Source organism: Hemiscyllium ocellatum, chromosome 12, assembly GCF_020745735.1.
Source record: "Hemiscyllium ocellatum isolate sHemOce1 chromosome 12, sHemOce1.pat.X.cur, whole genome shotgun sequence".
Taxonomy (NCBI): Eukaryota; Metazoa; Chordata; class Chondrichthyes; order Orectolobiformes; family Hemiscylliidae; genus Hemiscyllium; species Hemiscyllium ocellatum.
Window position 1 is genome coordinate 12,090,335 of NC_083412.1, and position 19,513 is coordinate 12,109,847.

At 44.8% G+C, this 19,513-nt stretch overlaps 1 protein-coding gene across 2 annotated transcripts in view; it reads right to left on the minus strand.

The window, feature by feature from the left end:
• Positions 1 to 7,904, minus strand: part of acot9.1 (acyl-CoA thioesterase 9, tandem duplicate 1) — a 70,254-nt gene extending 62,350 nt beyond the window's left edge. Inside the window, exons 1-2 of one of the 2 annotated variants that reach the window (XM_060832882.1) lie at positions 7,773 to 7,904; positions 3,346 to 3,446 (exon numbers count right to left, since the gene is read on the minus strand). In XM_060832882.1, coding sequence (XP_060688865.1) covers positions 3,346 to 3,446; positions 7,773 to 7,798 — 127 coding nt within the window. In that variant the 5' untranslated portion in view covers positions 7,799 to 7,904. Of the gene's footprint in view, positions 1 to 1,271; positions 1,351 to 3,345; positions 3,447 to 7,772 lie in introns of those variants that run through there. The other variant, XM_060832883.1, reaches the window with a different exon arrangement.
• Between the last annotated feature and the right edge of the window lie 11,609 nt (positions 7,905 to 19,513).

Here is a 19,513-nt window from a genome sequence, read left to right on the forward strand (position 1 = left end):
GAGGATGATGGAGATGAAGATGATGATGGAGATAACGAGAATTAACGGGAGCTGAGAAAGGAGTCAGAACCAGGCTATTAGGATAAAGCTGTATTTTCGAATCATAATTTTCCTTTTGTTTTAGATATCCTAACCCTTGCTACAGAAATGACTATCAGGATCAGAATTACTTTCATCCTGATATATGGACTTGCCTTGGCCAGCATACGTACGCAAGAAGGGACCATCTATCTGTGTGATCCTGAGCAACAGGAGACTGTATACCACCTATGCCAGGATGATCTTGTATGCCAAAAGACTGATCCCTTCGATGTATGGAACATTACCCAAGATGATTGTCATAATGGTCAACTACATCTACAAGATCAAACAATCCACTTACAGAACAAGCCCTAATGGTCTTTACATTGTCAAGGTGTTGTGTGCCAGTTTGATTTCAAATTCAAATAGACCACATCGTAAAAGCAAAAAAGGGGGAACATTATCTTTACTAACAATTTGTTTCTTGAAAGTCACAGAATATTTGGAGAGGATGAAGTGATTTGTTACCCCCTTACTTTAGCAAAAGACTCCCTGACCCCTTTTATCCTCCCAAATCCTAACATGGAGATGTGGAATGATTCTAAAGCATTTACGGGATGTAATCTTTTTTTAATTATTATCTATCCCCATTCGCTACTTGTTTATGGACTTCCTTCAATAAATCCGAGATAACCTATCCAAATTGCTACAATGGTAAGGGATGGGAGTGCACTTATGTAAAGGTGCCTAAAACTATTCCCTGTGCTATGATCAAATGTACCAGTCATCGCTGCTTCCCTGAAGGACCTCACATCTCATCAGTATGCCTTAGGGAGGAATGTGTCTCTATTACCACTGGCATCCAAACCATTTGTGGGGTGGGTATTAACACGCACCTTCATTATGAAACCCCTAATGGCACTAATGTCTTCCCAATTATGGGATGGGTGGAACTATTCTGGGATAATAGCCATGTCTCTTATCGAGAGACCCACCTCATTCGACTGAACAATTTTCACCCTCTATGTCCAGGATCAAACGATGTAATCATGGACTATCCAGATACTCCAGGAAGTCACAAAGATAGGCCCGCTTCTTATTGGGGAGGTCCCTCCATCATCTGTACAGAACCTGGTTGTTATTTTTTAGTCATAATAAAGCATCTAACCATCTTGTCTTGAATAAAGCAAGTACTCCTTGTGCTGTAGCTGTAGAACACTTTTTCCAACTACTGTTCCCTGTCCAATTACCTGGCAACGAGATTGGAATTCCCCTGTTAAACGTTCAGTCTCCCCTGAGTTTTGCGCAGAATGGAAGAATCCAAAGGCTCTATAAAACAGTAAAACTTACTCTTTAACATTTGCAGCTCTTAGTGTTTTTTGGCTGTAGGAGGATCCTCAGGAGTTATTAGTCATCAAAACTGCAATTATCTCATTTGTAGTCTCACTCTCTTGGGTAATGAGACAACTGCTGCCCTGTCAGAAATTAGGGACATGCTTTCAGAATTGCACCTATTTACCCAACAAAACCGATTTACCCTCGATTACATTCTTGCAAAGATGGAGTTTGCACCATAGTCAAAGGTAAGTGCATCATGGGGGTCAATGACCTAATCGAAAACATTACTGGGCACAGAGGTAACATCCATACCTTTGTCAATCAAATGAATTAAGGTGCAGGATGGGGAGTTTGGGGATTTAGTTCATATACAATTGGTTAATCAATATGGCTATATATGCTGATATTACTTTAGTTGGTCTTTTTGTTGGTATTGCTATTGTTAAATATATTATTGCTAAGATAGTAGCTTCCACTAAAAATATTGATTTCACCCAGAAAATGCTTCTTCTTCTCTTAGATGAAGATGAGGAAGCACCATTACCTGGCCCTGGTCCCTATCCATGCCTTCACATTTATGGTGTGGTCATAGAATGACCAAAGAGGGGAGATGAGGATTTAAAATTTGAATTTAGGCTGTTGTCAGAAGCCACTAATATATGTAGGTTTTTATTAATCACAAAATGGCATTTCAATTTCAAATAACAAACAAAATGGCTTCAAGTTATGATTGACATTGTGAATCGGCATTACTGCTTTGCTGAGTTAGCTGAATTAGAAGATAAAGCAGACAATGGAGGTTTCATAAAACGAATCATGAGACATTAATTGACCACTCGAAATAATCTTGAACTGGTAGCATGAGATGATCTATATAAGACAAGAATCATTTCCTAGGAAATATTATTGGATTAACCTGTTGTCAATCATGTCAGCTTATTACATTTGATTGGTCTTTTCTTGTAATTAAGGCTGTGGTGTCTCTTAAAAAAAACCTATAAATGATGCTTAATTTTCAAAGGTAATTACACAATTTCGTCACGGAACACAGAAGCTTTAACCTCTGTGTTGCTGGACAAAACTGCATTAGACTGCCTTATTTTGTTAAGCAGATAATCTTGCTTTATATAGACGGCATTCCGTTGATTCTTTTGACCAATCTTGAAACAGAGGTCCCACCTGGGATCTACATCTTCACTACATTAGCATGAATTTAAGGTAGAAAAGAAAATGTAGATGAAGAACTGACAGGAGATTAAAATCATTAGAGGCCTGGAAAAAGCAGCTAGAAAGAAATAATTCCCATTGGAAAGACTCAAGAAATGGAGAATACAATTCCAGGTAATAAACAAAATAACTTACACGAGCGAAATTAAGTTTAAAATAAAACTTGTCATGTAGCAAGTGGTTAGGTTCTTGCTCATTAAAGAAAGAAACAGATTGGTCATGTGATTGCTAGAAAGAATGTAATGGAACATAGCCTTAGTGGTTAGCACTGCTGCCTCACCATTGCAGGGACCTGGGTTTGATTCCAGCCTCAAGCAATTGTCTGTGTAGAGTTTGCACATTCTCTCTATGTCTGTGTGGGTTTCCTCTGGGGACTGTGGTTTCCTCCCATTGTCCAAAGATGTGCAGGGTATGTGGATTGGCCATGCTATATTGCCCCATGGAGTCCAGGGGTGTACAGGCTGGGTGGATTAGCCATGGGAAATGCAGGATTACAGGGAGAGGATGGGGGTGAGTCTGGATGGGATGCTCTTCAGAGGGTCAGTAGACTGCTTCCACACTATAGGGATTCTATGATGTATTATGATCACCAGTCATGTGACTACAATTAGCATAGGATACATGATTTTTATTCCACCACCTCCCCCAATCAGTGAGTAAATGAGTAAAGACATGATTATTTGTAACACAAGATGATCAGACATGTCTTTATGTGCATTGCAAAACTCTGTAGACACATTACGATTATTGGTTCAGTACCTTCAGTCAAATCTGGGGAACATCCCCCAGGGTGTAAACTCGCAGACAGTGAGGTACATGACCTTACGAGAACAGAAGGAATATTCCAGCGCTTCCAAAACCTTTTAAAACAAAAAGAATATTTTGCAATGTTGAACAAAAACTGAAGTTCTAGCCCTTCTCTCCTCAAAAGATGCTCTTTAAAATATCTCGAGATATTCATTTCAGTATTTTGCAGATTTCAACGAGGTTACCTCTCACTCTTCAAAACTCTAGAGAATAGAGATCCAGCTTTCCCATCTCTCCTCATAGGGCAGGTCCAGTTGCAAGTCTTTCAATGGCAATAACATTTCAATGACTTATTGACAAGGACAGCTAGGCAATATAGCAGCAATGCACTCCAATGCTTGGAATCGGCATGCTGATCATGACTTCTACTTCTTGAAAGTTGCTGCCTTACATGGATCTCACTATCTGTGCAGGCTTCTAAGAAAATTAGGAGGAATACTGCACCTGGATCCTTTTATAATTTCTACATATTCCAAACTCTTATCATTTAAGAAACACTCTGCACATCTGTTTGACCTACTGAAATAACCTCACTTTCTTCCACATTATATTCTATCTGGCATGCTCTTGCCCATTCACTAACCCTGTACAAATCTTCCCAAAGTTACATTACATCTTCCTCACAGCACACATTCCCACTTAGCTGAATTTGGAAATATTATATTTGCTCCAAATCATTGGTATGAACAGCTGGGGCGCCAAGTGCTGATCCTTGCAGTACCCCACACATCACAGCCTGCCAATATGACAATGACCCATTTATTCCTCCAGTTTGTTAGCCAATCATTAACTTGTACCAGTACATTACCTTTCTTCCTGTATGCTTTAAACTTTCTAATCCGCCTCTGTGGGAGACTTCATCAAAAGTGTTCGCAAAATCCAAGTAGACTATGTCCATCGACCAGAAATTGTTAGTATCATCAAATAAACTCCAACAAGTTAGTCAAACATGACTTCCCATTCACAAATCCATGCTGAATCTATCTAATCAGATCACTATCATCCAAGTGTCTATTGATTTCACCCATTATAAGATTGACCATTTTCCCTATAACTGATATACAGCTGACAGATCTGTAATTCTCAGTTTTCTCTCTAGTTCCTTTCACAATTACTGGGGTTAAATTTACTTTCCATTCCACAAGAATCATTCCAGAATCTATAGAATTATTAAAGATATTAATTAATACATCAATCATCTCTGTAGATACCTTCTCTCTAACGCTATGGGATGTGAACAATCAGGTCTAGGAATTTATTGATATTCAGCCTAATTAATTCATTTATTAATATTCAGCCCTCCAATACATTATTTTTATTAATTTTGTTCAACACCTATTCTCCCTAATCACTTGAATCTCTATACTGGGAGATTTCTTGTACCTGCCTCAGTGAAAAAAATGACACAAAGTAATCATTCAGTTTCTCTGCCATTTCTCTATTCTGCATCATGAATTCTGCTGGCTCAGCCTGATAACGAACCCACATTTCTTTTGGCTGAACATTTTCTTTTTACATATCTATAATGGTTTAAGAGCCAGTTTATAGTGTTTTTTTTGTACAAATGCATTCATGTTCTAGAGTCCCTTTCCTATTCAGTTTCTTGTTCTCCTTTGCTGCATTCTATATTCTTCACGGGTCTTTGCTTTCAATCCTCAGCTTCCTTTGTTAGCCATGGTTAGCCATTTAAGCTGTCTGAATACAATTTTGCCTGTGGACAAGGAGAAATGGGTGGTACCAGCCAGTGGACCAGGGGAGGGGGGTGGAGATTGGATGGCTGCTTCTGGGTGGCCAGAGGGTATAACACTGTGGATTGGGAGATGCTAGTCTGTGAACTGAGGCTGGGGGAATTCAGGGTTGATAGCTAGTGGACCAGCAAAGGTAGATGCAAGTATCAGTGGTCTAAGAGAGGGAATGTGGTTGGCATACAATGGAGGTGGCAAACTGTAGATTGGTAAGGGGTTTAAAGGGTTTTGGGGGTGACAGTGAATAGGTTAGTGGGGCGGGGTGGGGGGGTGGGGGAAACAGCCTGTGGATTGGTGAAGGTGTGGATGGCAACTTGTGGATTGATGAGGGAATGCTGGGGTGAGGGGCAGCACTGACAGGCTGCAGGTTGGCGACAGGCAGCACTGACGGGCTGCAGGGTGGCGACAGGCAGCACTGACGGGCTGCAGGGTGGCGACAGGCAGCACTGACGGGCTGCAGGGTGGCGACAGGCAGCACTGACGGGCTGCAGGGTGGCGACAGGGCAGCACTGACGGGCTGCAGGGTGGCGACAGGGCAGCACTGACGGGCTGCAGGGTGGAACAGGGGGCAGGACTGACGGGCTGCAGGGTGGCGACAGGGCAGAACTGACGGGCCGCAGGGTGGCGACAGGCTGCACTGACAGGCCGCAGGGTGGCGACAGGCTGCACTGACAGGCCGCAGGGTGGCGACAGGGCAGCACTGACAGGCCGCAGGGTGGTGACAGACAACACTGATAGGCTGTAGGGTGGCAAGGGGGCAGCACTGACAGGCTGCAGGGTGGCGACAGGCAGCACTGACAGGCTGTAGGTTGGCAAGGGGCAGCACTGACAGGCTGTAGGGTGGTGACAGACAACACTGACAGGCTGCAGGGTGGCAAGGGGGCAGCACTGACAGGTTGCAGGGTGGCGACAGGCTGCACTGACGGGCCGCAGGGTGGCGACAGGCTGCACTGACGGGCCGCAGGGTGGCGACAGGCTGCACTGACGGGCCGCAGGGTGGCGACAGGCTGCACTGACGGGCCGCAGGGTGGCGACAGGCTGCACTGACGGGCCGCAGGGTGGCAAGGGGGCAGCACTGACAGGCTGCAGGGTGGCGACAGGCAGCACTGACAGGCTGTAGGTTGGCAACAGGGCAGCACTGACAGGCTGTAGGGTGGTGACAGACAACACTGATAGGCTGTAGGGTGGCAAGGGGGCAGCACTGACAGGCTGTAGGTTGGCAAGGGGCAGCACTGACAGGCTGTAGGTTGGCAAGGGGCAGCACTGACAGGCTGTAGGGTGGTGACAGACAACACTGACAGGCTGTAGGGTGGAAAGGGAGCAGCACTGACAGGCTGTAGGTTGGTGACAGACAACACTGACAGGCTGCAGGGTGGTGGCAGGCTGCACTGACAGGCTGCAGGGTGGTGGCAGGCTGCACTGACAGGCTGCAGGGTGGTGGCAGGCTGCACTGACAGGCTGCAGGGTGGTGACAGGCTGCACTGACAGGCTGCAGGGTGGTGACAGGCTGCACTGACAGGCTGCAGGGTGGTGACAGGCTGCACTGACAGGCTGCACTGACAGGCTGCAGGGTGGTGACAGGCTGCACTGACAGGCTGCAGGGTGGTGACAGGCTGCACTGACAGGCTGCAGGGTGGAGACAGGCTGCACTGACAGGCTGCAGGGTGGAGACAGGCTGCACTGACAGGCTGCAGGGTGGAGACAGGCTGCACTGACAGGCTGCAGGGTGGAGACAGGCTGCACTGACAGGCTGCAGGGTGGAGACAGGCTGCACTGACAGGCTGCAGGGTGGAGACAGGCTGCACTGACAGGCTGCAGGGTGGAGACAGGCTGCACTGACAGGCTGCAGGGTGGAGACAGGCTGCACTGACAGGCTGCAGGGTGGAGACAGGCTGCACTGACAGGCTGCAGGGTGGAGACAGGCTGCACTGACAGGCTGCAGGGTGGAGACAGGCTGCACTGACAGGCTGCAGGGTGGAGACAGGCTGCACTGACAGGCTGCAGGGTGGAGACAGGCTGCACTGACAGGCTGCAGGGTGGAGACAGGCTGCACTGACAGGCTGCAGGGTGGAGGGTGGAGACAGGCTGCACTGACAGGCTGCAGGGTGGAGGGTGGAGACAGGCTGCACTGACAGGCTGCAGGGTGGAGGGTGGAGACAGGCTGCACTGACAGGCTGCAGGGTGGAAAGGGGGCAGCACTGACAAGCTGTCAGGTGGTGACAGGCTGCAGGGTGGTTAAAAGCAGGCTGAAAGCCCTATAAGTTGGTGAGCAGAGGGAATGGCAGCAGCCTTTAGATTGTTGGATAGCAATGTCAGTGGGTGATTCAGTTCAGTCCCCTGCAAATGGGAGCCCAATGTGAATGGAACTGATTTGCCTCGGGACACGTGACAGTGAAAAGCTTTGTCTCGCGAGCAATACAGGCAGAGCTGGAGACAACTGCGCATGCTCCATCCCGGGCACGGGCCCGGGCTCGCTGCTGGGATGAAATCCGAGCCCTTTCTCTGCCTGCCGCGGCTGAAGTGGTCCCTCCCATTCCCATTCCCATTCCCATTCCCATAGCCTAAGTTCGAGCTGTCAACTCTTAACTCCTCGATCCACCGGAAGAAGAAGCAGTAACCCAGCCACTCACTAACCTGTAGCCCAGGTACATGATGCTCATTCCCTCGCTTCTCTCCACCTCTCGCCGTGACAACTTGGGCGTCGGCGGCGCTGCCCCGCCCACCGCGAACGTCAGCACGCCGCCTCGCCCGTCGACGGACCGACGTCAGCATGTGGCTCCCACCACCGGCCTGACAGCACCGTTTCGCCCCGCCCACCAAGACAACGTCAGCGCGCCGACCAGATGGACGTCATCACGCAGACTACCTCGTGCTGCTGCATCCAGAACTTGTCCATCACACTGGTCACGTGGGGGACAGGTCTGGGTCCATGACTGAAATTCATTGGGAGAGTGTGTAGGTTGGGGAAAGTGCTTTTTTTTTGGCAATACTCCATATATATACTCCTTTAACCTGATTAACAAATTACGAGGTAGCAGTAAAACGAAGTAGCAACAAGTAGTCGGGACTCAACTGCTACACATTTTCCTCCAGTTTGAGGTGTGTGGTCATGCTAATGCAGATCCTTTTATTCCATAGGCTTCAACATTGGCAAGATGTCTAACATCTCAAAAATGATTTGGTGTTACTTCTTCTAGATCCGTAGAATTCGGTCTTGGTCAATTTGTTTCTGAAAGCCTATTTTCTTCATAATTTCCCAATTGTTTGTGACTCCACAATTTTCATCGGCAGCAATTTCCAGAATTTTGCAATTAATTTTGTTTTAGGCCCATTCCTTACTGTTCTATATTTACACCTGACTAATGCACTTAACCACCACATCCCTGATAGCAGGTTTTGAGAAGCTTTGTAGCTCAGGTTGAGATTCTGGATGTAAGTTTGCTCGCTGAGCTGGAAGGTTTGCTTTCAGACGTTTCGTCACCCTACTAGGTAACGTCATCAGTGAGCTTCCAGAATTTTGAAAAAATGCCTTGCTCCTGTCATTATTTTTTCCCTTGGCCGCCTTATTTGAATCCATTACAATGTTGTACATCTCTATCATTTTTTCCCCTCAATCTTTGCTCCAACATGAACAACCCCAGCTTTTCTAATCCAACACTGTAACTAAAATCCCACTTTCCTGGAAACATTTTGGTAAATTCTCTCTGCACCCTCTTAAGTATCTTTGTATCTCTCCTAAAATGTGGTGACCAGAACTGAACACAAAACTCCATTTGGGATTGAACTAGAGCTTAATCATTTCTAACTGCTCACCCACTACTGTGGTTAAATTAACCCGTCTGTAATTGCTGGATTTAGCCGTACAACTTTGCAGGAACTTATCTCAAGCAAAGATGAACCATCTTATCTTGCTGTCAGAGCTGCTCCTTTTTTGAGGTATTTTAGGTGTTGGAGCTGACTTCCTTGAATTCCAGGAGCAATAATTACTATTTTATGAGCTGTTGCATTGCCCTTCCTGACGCAGCTGTGAATCTGCACAGCTACTGCCTTTGCTGTTTGAGTATCTCTGGGGGTCAGAGAAATGAACAAAAAGCAAAATTCACAACTGACCTTGGAGGAACGTGTGTGGGAGAGCTCACAGCATTGGAGTAGCTGAGTGCATAGTTTTTAAGTATAGCCTTGCTTTTGTTTTTGTTTGGAAATCTACGATAGCGAGTACAATGGATTCTTTTTTGATTATATGTTTTATTGAGATCTGACTTTTGATTAAATTTTAAAAATATAAAACAGGTACGAAGTTAACCTGGAGCAGTGTTTTCTTTTAGCGCAGTAAAACTGTGTTATTTTCAGGGTCTGTTGATTATTAAGGTGCAAAGAAGGCCTTTGGTGGAGTGATGCCCTCTTCCTGTCGGATGTGGGGGATTAGGGAGAGTTTCCATTTATTGATGATGATGTCTGCAGTAAGTGTGTTTGATTGCGAATCCTATCGGATTGCATGGATTAGTTGGTGCGGCAGTTAGAGGCAGTGAGGAATTTTCAATAGTTAGAAGGTGTGATGGATGGCAGTCATAGGAAGGGAGAAAAAAATCGCAGGTATAGTCAGGTAGATGGGTTATCTCCAGAAAAGGTAGACAAATACTGCAGGAGTCTCCTGTGGCTATCCCATCACTAACAAGTATGCTGTTTTGGAAAATGTAGGGGGTGATGTAATATAGCATGAACAGCGAAGTTTCTGGTACTGAAACTGGCTCTAATTGAACAAGGGATATGTCAGATTCCAAGCGATCGATTGTGATTAGGAGCTGTCTAGTCAGAGGCACAGACAGACATTTCTGTGGCCAACAGTGAGAAATCAGAATTGTGTGTTCCCTCCTGGCTCCACCAGGATCAAGGATATCTTGAAGAGAGTGCAGAATATTCTCAAAGCAGAGAGGGGCCAACAGGAAGTTGTTATACACATGGAATTAATGACATAGGACGGGAAAATTGAGATTCTGAAGGGGAAATATAGGACGTTACGCAGAATTTAAAAAGATCCTCAAGGGTAGTACTATCTGGATTACTCCCAGTGCTATGAGCCAGTTAGGGGAGGAATAGGAGGGTAGAGCAGGTGAATGCATGGCTGAGGAACTGGTACAAGGGAGAAGGGTTCACATTTTTGGATCTTCAGGGGTAGAAGTGACTTGTAGAAGAAGGATGGATTGCACCTGAATTGGAAGCAGGGAGATTTGCTAGAACTGCTCAGGAGGATTTAAACTTGAGAGATAATGAGTATCAGTCTGAGACTGATACAGTTGGAAAAAGCTACATTGAACCTAGAAAAGTACAGCACAGTATGGGCCCTTTGGCCCACGATGTTGTACTGTGGATTAAAATAAAATAACTTAACCTATGCACCCCTCAATTCATTGCTATCCATATGCATGCCCCGCAGTCATTTAAATGTCCCTAATGACACTGCTTCCACCACCACCGCTGGCAACACATTCCATGCATTCACAACTCTCTGCGTAAAGAACCTTCCTCTAACTTCCCCTCTATACCTTTCTCCAAATATCTTCAAACTATGACTCCTCATACAAGTCAATCCTGCCCTGGGGAAAAGTCTCTGGCTATTGACTCTATCCATGCTTCTCATTATTTTGTATACCTCGATCAGGTCAACTCTCTTCCTCCTTCTCTCTAGAGAGAAAAGTCCGATTTTAGTCCACCTTTTTTCATAAGGCAAGCCCTCCAGTCCAGGCAGTATCCTGGTAAACTTTCTTTGCACTCTCTCCAAAGCCTCTGTATCTTTCCTATGGTAGGGTGACCAGAATTGGACACAATATTCCAAATGTGGTCTCACCAGGGACTTGTAGAGCTGCAGCAAAACTTTGTGGCTCTTAAACTCGATCCCCCTGTTAATGAAAGCCAAAACACCGTATGCTTTCTTCACAATCCTATCCACTTGGGTGGCAACTATGTACTTGAACACCAAGATCCCTCTGTTCCTCCATGCTGCCAAGAATCCTGTCTTTAATCCTATATTCAGCAATCAAGTTCGACCTTCCAAAATGCATCACTTTGCATTTATCCAGGTTGACCTCCAGCTGCCATTTCTCAGCCCAGCTCTGCATCCTGTCAATGTCCTGTCAATGTCGCGCTGCAGCCTGCAATAGCCCTCGATATATCAACGACACCTCCAACCTTTGTGCCATCTGCAAACTTTCTAACCCACCACTCGACCTCCTCATCCACATCATTTATAAAAACTACAAAGAGCAGAGGCTTGAGAACAGAGCCCTGTGGGACACCACTCAACACTGACCTCCAGGCAGAATACTTTCCCTCTGCAACCACCCTCTGACTTCTGTCAGCCAACCAATTCTGAATCCAGATAGCCAAATCTCCCTGTATCCCATACCTCCTGACTTTATGAAAGAGCCTACCATGGGGAACATTATCAAATGCCTTGCTGAAGTCCACATGCACCTCATCCACTGCTCGACCTTCGTCAACCTGTCTTGTCACCTCCTCAAAGAACTCAATAAGATTTGTGAGGCATATCCTGGCCCTCACAAAGCCATGCTGTGACTGCCTTAAATCATGCTATGCTTTTCTGAAGGGTCTGTTTCCGTGCTATATATCAAAACAAAAGTCATAAATCCTATCCCTCAGAATTCTTTCCAAAACTTTACTATACCTCACTTTCTCCTCCTATATCATTGGTGCAAATATGTACCACGATTTCTGGTGGTCACCCTTCCCCTTCAGAATCCTGTAAACCCGATCAGCGACATCCCAGGCCCTGGCACTGGGAGGCAACATACCTTCCGGGAGTTCCATTCCTGACCACAAAATCTCTGTCTGCCCATCTAACTATTGAGTCACCTACCAATAGCACTTTTCTAGTCTACCCCCTTCCCTTCTGAGGCACATTGCCAGGCTCAGTGTCAGAGACCTCACCCACTTAAAAACCTCCTGGAAGCCCTTGTTTCTCTCTGCCCTCTCTCCTCGCTGCTCTGCTCTTTTCACTCACCTTCCCAGCAGTCCTCCGCTCCTCCCTCGCACCTCTCAACAAATTGAACGAGTCAAACAGTCAGGACAGGCAGGAACAAAGCAGAGGTTCGACTGATAAATTAAACTACATTTATTTCAATGCAAGAGGCCGAACAGGGAAGGCAATTGAACTCCGGCATGGTTAGGAACATGGGACTGTGATATAGCAATTATAGAGATGTGGCTCAGGGATGGACAGGACTGGCAGTTTAATTTTTCAGGATACAAATGCTATATGGGGGGGCAAGAGATGAGGGGGAAGTGGCATTTTTGATAAGGGATATCATTACGGCTATACTTAGGGAGGATATTCCTAAGAACATATCCAGGGAAGTTACTTGGGTGGAATTGAGAAATAAGAAAGGGATGGTCACCTCATTGGGATTGTACTATAGACCCTCTGATTTCGCTGCACTTTGGATGTTGCCTGAACTGCTGTGCTCTTCCAGCACCGCTGACCCAGAATCTGGTTTCCAGCATCTGCAGTCATTGTTTTTACCCCATAGACCCTCTTCACCCTAGTCCCAGGGAAATTGAGAAACAAATTTGTAAGGAGATCTCAGTTACCTGTAAGAATAATAGGATAGTTATGGTAGGGGATTTTAACTTTCCAAACATCGACTGGGACTGCCATAGTGTTAAGGGTTTAAATGGAGAGGAATTTTAGTGCGTACAAAAAAAAATTCTGATTCAGTATCTGATTCAGTTTTCTGATTCACTATCTACCAGAGGATGTACAAAACCTGACCTCTTGGGAAATAAGGTGTGACTGAGGTGTCAGTGGGGAAGCACTTTGGAGCCAGCGACCATAAATCTATTAGTTTTAAAACAATGATGGAAAAAGATACTGGATCAAAAAGTTTAAAATTCTAAATTGGGAAGAAGGCAAATTTCAACAGTATCAAGCAAGATCTTTCAAAAGTTGCTGGGGATGAATGTTTGCAGGTAAAGGATGATCTGAAATTGGGAAGCCTTCAAATGAGATAACGAGAGTCCAGAGATAGTATGTTCTTGTTAGGATGAAAGGAAAGGCTGGTAGGTGTAAGGACACTGGATCACGAGAGAAATTGAGGTTTTGGTCAAGAAAAAGAAGGAAGCATATGTCCGGTGTAGACAGCAGACATTCAGTGAATCCTTAGAGTATAAAGACAGTAGGAATATCCTTGAGAGGGAAATCAGGAGGGCAAGAAGGGGACATGAGATAGCTTTGACAAATGAGGTTAAGGAGAATCCAAAGGGATTTTATAAATACAGTAATGAGTAAAGGGCAAGTTGTTGGAGGGAATCCTGAGGGACAGAATTTATATGTGTTTGGAAAGGCAAGGACTGATTAAGGATAGTCAATATGGCTTTTAGCATGAGAAATCATACATCACTAACAATTGAGTTTTTTCAAATAGTAACAAAGAGGATTGATGAGGACAGGGCAGTGTATATGAAATGTATGGACTTCGATAAATCGTTTGATAAGGTTCCCCATGGGAGACTGGTTAGCAAGGTTAGATCATATAGAATACAGGGAGAACTAGCCATTTGGATACAGAACTAGCTCGAAGGTAGATGACAGTGTGGTGGTGGAGGGTTGTTTTTTCTGACTGGAGAACTGTGACCAGTGGTGTGCCACGAGGATCGGAGCTGGGTCTACTGCTTTTCATCATTTATGTAAATGATTTGGACATGAGCATAGGAGGTATAGCTAGAATGTTTGCAAACAACGCCAAAATTGGAGAGGTAGCAAACAGTGAAGAAGGTTACCTCAAGAGCACAACAGGATCTTGATCAGATGGGTTAATGGGCTGAGGAGTGGCAGATGGAGTTTAGCTTAGATAAATGTCAGCTGCTGCATTTTGGAAAGGCAAATCAAAGCAAGACTTATACAATTAATGGTCAGGTCCTGAACATTACTGTCTCTGCTAAGAACCCTGATATCGGAGATTCCATCGGTGTTCCGTTGGTCTGTCTGTAGGTTTTGTTGTTGAAGGTGAAGTTGGTGATAAGGCATAGGTCCACTAGCTTGACGATATTGTCCTTGCTGATGAAGTTGGTCATGTTTGGTGTATGTGCCTTTGGGTCTTCTAATCGTGTAGTCAGTGTTTCCTTGGCCAGATTGATGTGAACAGGGCTGTTACGTCAGAGGAGACCATTATTTCATCCTCTTCTATCTTAGTGTCTTTGATGGTCTTCAGGAATTCTTGGGTGGAGGGAGGGGACTAACGTGAGTTTTCTAAGTGTTTTAGTCTTTGGTGTAGCTCATTCAGTTTCACTTTCAACAACAAAACCACAGACAAACCAACGGAACACCCATGGGATCTCCGATATCAGGTTTCTTAGCAGAGGCAGTAATGCAGAGAATCAAACAAACAGCTCTGCCAACCATCCAATCCAAACTTTGGGTCCGTTACGTGGATGACACCTTTGTCATCACTCACCAAAACAAATTAGAGGAAACCTTCAAGACCATCAATAATAGCCTTACTGGCATAAAATTCATTAAAGAACTGCATTTTGGGAAAGCAAATCTTAGCAGGACTTATACACTTAATGGTAAGGTCCTAGGGAGTGTTGCTGAACAAAGAGACCTTGGAGTACAGATTCATAGCTCCTTGAAAGTGGAGTTGCAGGTAGATAGGATAGTGAAGAAGGTGTTTGGTAAGCTTTCCTTTATTGGTCAGAGTATTGAGTACAGGAATTGGAAAGTCATGTTGTGGCTGTACAGGAAGTTGGTTAGGCCAATGTTGGAATATTGCGTGCAATTCTAGTCTCCTTCCTATTGGAAAGATGTTGTGAAACTTGAAAGGGTTCAGAAAAGATTTACGAGGATGTTGCCAGGTTGGAGGATTTGAGCTATAGGGAGAGGCTGAACAGGCTGGGGCTGTTTTCCCTGCAGCGTCGGAGGCTGAGGGGTGACCTTATAGAGGTTTACAAAATTATGAAGGGCATGGATAGGATGAATAGGCAAAGTCTTTTCCCTGGGGTTGGGGAGTCCAGAACTAGAGGGCATAGGTTTAGGGTGAGAGGGGAAAGATATAAAAGAGACGTAAGGGGCAACTTTTTCACGCAGAGGGTGGTACGTGTTTGGAATGAGCTGCCAGAGGATGTGGTGGAGGCTGGTACAATTGCAACATTTAAGAGGCATTTGGATGGGTATATGATTCGGAAGGGTTTGGAGGGATATGGGCTGGGTGCTGGCAGGTGGGACTAGATTGGGTTGGGATATCTGGTCAGCATGGACGGGTTGGACCGAAGGGTCTGTTTCCATGCTATACGTCTCTAGGACTCTTACTCGAGGGCATAGGTTTAGGGTGAGAGGGGCAAGACTTAAAAGGGACCTAAGGAGCAACCTTCTCATGCAGAAGGTGGTGTGTGTATGGAATGAGCTGCCAGAGGAATTGGGGGAGGCTGGTACAATCACAACATTTAAGAGGCGTCTGGATGGGTATATGAATAGGAAAGGTTTAGACGGATATGGGCCGGATGCTGGTAAATGGTTTTAGATTAGTTTAGGACATCTAGTCAGCATGGACGAGTTGGACTGAAGGGTCTGTTTCTGTCCTGTACATTTCGATGACTATAAGAGAATAATTTGTTCTATTTCACTTCTACCTGTCAATGTTTGCTTCCACTTTATCTGGAACAATCTATTTGCCACTAAAATTGGTCCTTTCTCAATTGTATATTCCGAATCATAACTTTCAATTACCCCTAGTCCTTTCTTTTGGCTAATCTAAACCATGTAATAGCACCACCATAGTTCCTTCAACATTCTCACATTGAGATTGATTCACTTGTTCCATCTTATTCCTCAGAATTAGATCCTGCATCCTTATTTGACTGAAAACATACATCAAGAAAATTTTCATGAACATACCAGAAACTCTTGCTCTAGACTAGCACTAAACCTTAGACTATTATTATGTAAGTTCATAATTAAAGTCCTCCATTATCACTGATCCATAGCTTTTGCACCTCCAATTTCCCTGAAAATTCACTCCTCTAAATCATTTTTACTAATTGATAACCCTGTTATCATACCTTTATTGTTTTTAAACTCATATTAAATAAATGTTGTCTTTGATTTTAATTGAATTAAAATTAGAATTATTTTCCTTCTTTATATAATTTTAGGTTAAACCCTTGATCTGTTAATTAAACACTGATTATTTAGCAAATTGATTTTTAATTTTTAGAGGCAGGAATGTGTGTCTGCAATTGTTTGTTTTGACTGGAGTTTGGATCAAGGGGGGATCTGATTGAGGTTCATAAGATCCTGAATGGTCTTTACGTTTACCGGGCTCGTGTGGCACAGTGATAGTGTCCTAGCTCTGGGCCGCAGGGCTTGAGTCACATCTATCCTGAAGATGTTTCAAAACATGTTTGAACAAGTTGATTAAATTAAATGTTTTCCATGGCTTTATGGATGTGCAGTTCTTTTTACAATAGTACCACAATGTGATTTATTTTTCACAGAAAGAAAGAAAGAGAAATCATGTTGTGCATTTTGTTTCTAACATGCAAAGCGATAAATAAAAGATCGTCATGTGAAAGATTGTCATTCCTATTTTTGGCTCATTAGCAGAAAAATCTCAGTTGGTAAATCAGTACCAAAACTGAAAGAGTTAATTCAAATAATTTCCTAATAAGGAATAGGCAATCGCAAAAATTTGAATATATGTTGGAAACTTATCCTTTTCTGACACATTTTCCCCATTGCTTCTGTGATATTATTCTTCTGAAACACAGTTAAATATAACATCACTGTAGTGACAGTTTTCATCTTTAAAATATTAATAACATTGCCTCCACTGCCTTCTGAGGCAGAGGATTCCAAAATCATATCACTTGCCGAGAGTAAAAATTCCCCTTATCTCTGTTTTAAAACAGTAACCCGAATTTAAAACAGTGTCACTAGTTCTCGGCTCACTTATAAGATGGAACAGGCTTTCCACATCCATCTTGTCAAGACCATTCAGGATCTTATAAGCTTCAATCAGATCATTCCTTATTCATCTAAAATCCTGTCAAAATGAGCCCAAAACTATCGTTCTGTCCCTAAGCACTATCTAAATAGAAGACCCTGTCATGGGGGTGTGACTGCTTCCAGGAATATTCTCCACATTATGGCACCTGCAGTTTGGCCTCCAACTTAATAATTCTCAGTTAAATTTCCTGCATCAGCAAGTACTTACTGCAGAAATGTTTGGTCTAGATCACACTGGCACCTAGATGTTCCCACATTCTGCAATTGTGGCACATCATCTGCCCTGCCATCTCTAACATGGATACAGTTAACTAATATTTCCTGCATAATTAGTTTATAATGAATGCAGACTGCACCTTAAAGTATGTTTTAGCACTGTCAATAATCTTTAAGATACTTACAAAAACTTCACTTTCTAATAATACCAGTTACTGATTTACCTGCTCCTTCAGAGGATGCAAGTGAGAAGTGACTGAGGGAGGTATCTAGGAGCAGTCAGCTCACTCACCGGAACTTAGAATGGGTCTGAAGGAGCTGGTGCTCACCAGAAGGAAGGGATTCCAACAGAGGGCAGTAGTGAGAAGTGATCGAGGAGGATTCCAGGAGAATTACAGGCTTTGGTGAGCGTCAGACTGCATTGTGGAGGGCAAGTATTGTTAGGGTATAGCAAGGTAAGGTCTTTTCTTTTAATCCAATGTTTACTAAAGGAATAGAAATAGTGGGTTGGTATACTCGTCCTGTGAGATGTGCGCAATTAGGGAGAAGTCAAATATCCCTGACAATGATGTTTACAGGAAGCATGTCCACCTGCAGCTCCTCTGAGACCACATGGGTTGGTTGGAGCAGTTGGACTTACTGGGGAACATACAGGAAGCGTAAAGAGGAACCTCGATTATCCGAATACCAATTATCCGAAAGTCGGATTATCCGTAGGGGATCTCGAGGTCCCAATAGTAACATTACATCAGAGACGTGTTTCCAACAGTGATCATGTCTTTTATTAACAGTGATTAAACAGGCTCCGTCTCCAAATGACTGACCTCCCGCCCTCTCTCTCTCTCCACACCTTCCCTGGAGTTCGACAGAGGAGTGTACCCTAAACCCCCCTTCCCCAGATAATCTTTCCAACATTGTCCTGTACAGGGCAAACGTGTAACCTATCAAAAGGTTGCAGTAAAAAGGTGTGTGTGCGTGTGTGTGTGTGTGCACGCGCTATTTGGAGATTCACCCCACAAAGGCAGCAGCAGCAGCTTTCTTGTTGGTGTACAGTCTGGCTGCCCCATAGAGGGGGTGTGGGCGGACGGGATGGCCGCACGGGAGGGCAATGTTGGACAGTGTTTTTTTTTAGATTAGATTACTTACAGTGTGGGAACAGGCCCTTCAGCCCAACAAGTCCACACCGACCCACCGAAGCGCAACCCACCCAGACCCATTTCCCTACATTTATCCCTGCCCCTAACACTATGGGCAATCTAGCATGGCCAATTCACCTAACCTGCACATTTTTGGGCTGTGGGAGGAAACCGGAGCACCCGGAGGGAACCCACGCAGACACGGGGAGAATGTGCAAACTCCACAGTCAGTCGCCTGAGGCGGGAATTGAACCCGAGTCTCTGGCGCTGTGAGGCAGCAGTGCTAACTACTGGGAGGGTGGGGGTGCGATGTTGGGGTCAGTGTTGGGTGTGGCGTGAAGCGGTGTTGGATGGGGTTGGGGTGGTGTTGGACGTGGTTGGGGACAAGGGGGTGGTGTTGGGCGGGCTGGGGGTCAGTGTTGAACGGGGTTGGGGCCTCGTGCACTGTGTGCTGCTGCAGTCTCCTGAATGGGGAGCAGACTTTTAAAACTCGGAGCCCCAGAGGAAAAGCATTTAATCTATTCACCAAATAATCGATTATCTGAACAAAATAGTGCTCGCCCATCTCATTCAGATAATCGAGGTTCCCCTATAGATAGGAATTTCAACACTTTGGTCATACCAAAGGTTCAGCAAGATAGATGGATGACCGCCAGGAGGGACAGGCAGATGGTGCAGGAGTCCCCTGTTGCTATTCCCTTCTCAAATAGGTATACCGTTTTGGATACTGTTGGGTGGGGATGGTCTCTCAGAGGAGAGCAATAGCAGCAAATCAGTGGCACAATGACTGGCTCTGTTTTACAACAGAAAGGGTCAAACTCTAGGCGAGTGGTACCGGTTGGGCCTCTCTGGTTGGGTACACAGCTATTTCTGTGGCTTCAAGCGAGACTCTAGAATGGCGTGTTGCTTCCCTGCTGCCAGGGTTAAGGCTGTCTCTGAGTGTGCATGGGATAACCTGAAGTGGGAGAATGAACAGCCAAAGGTAATGGCCATACTGGTACTAAAGA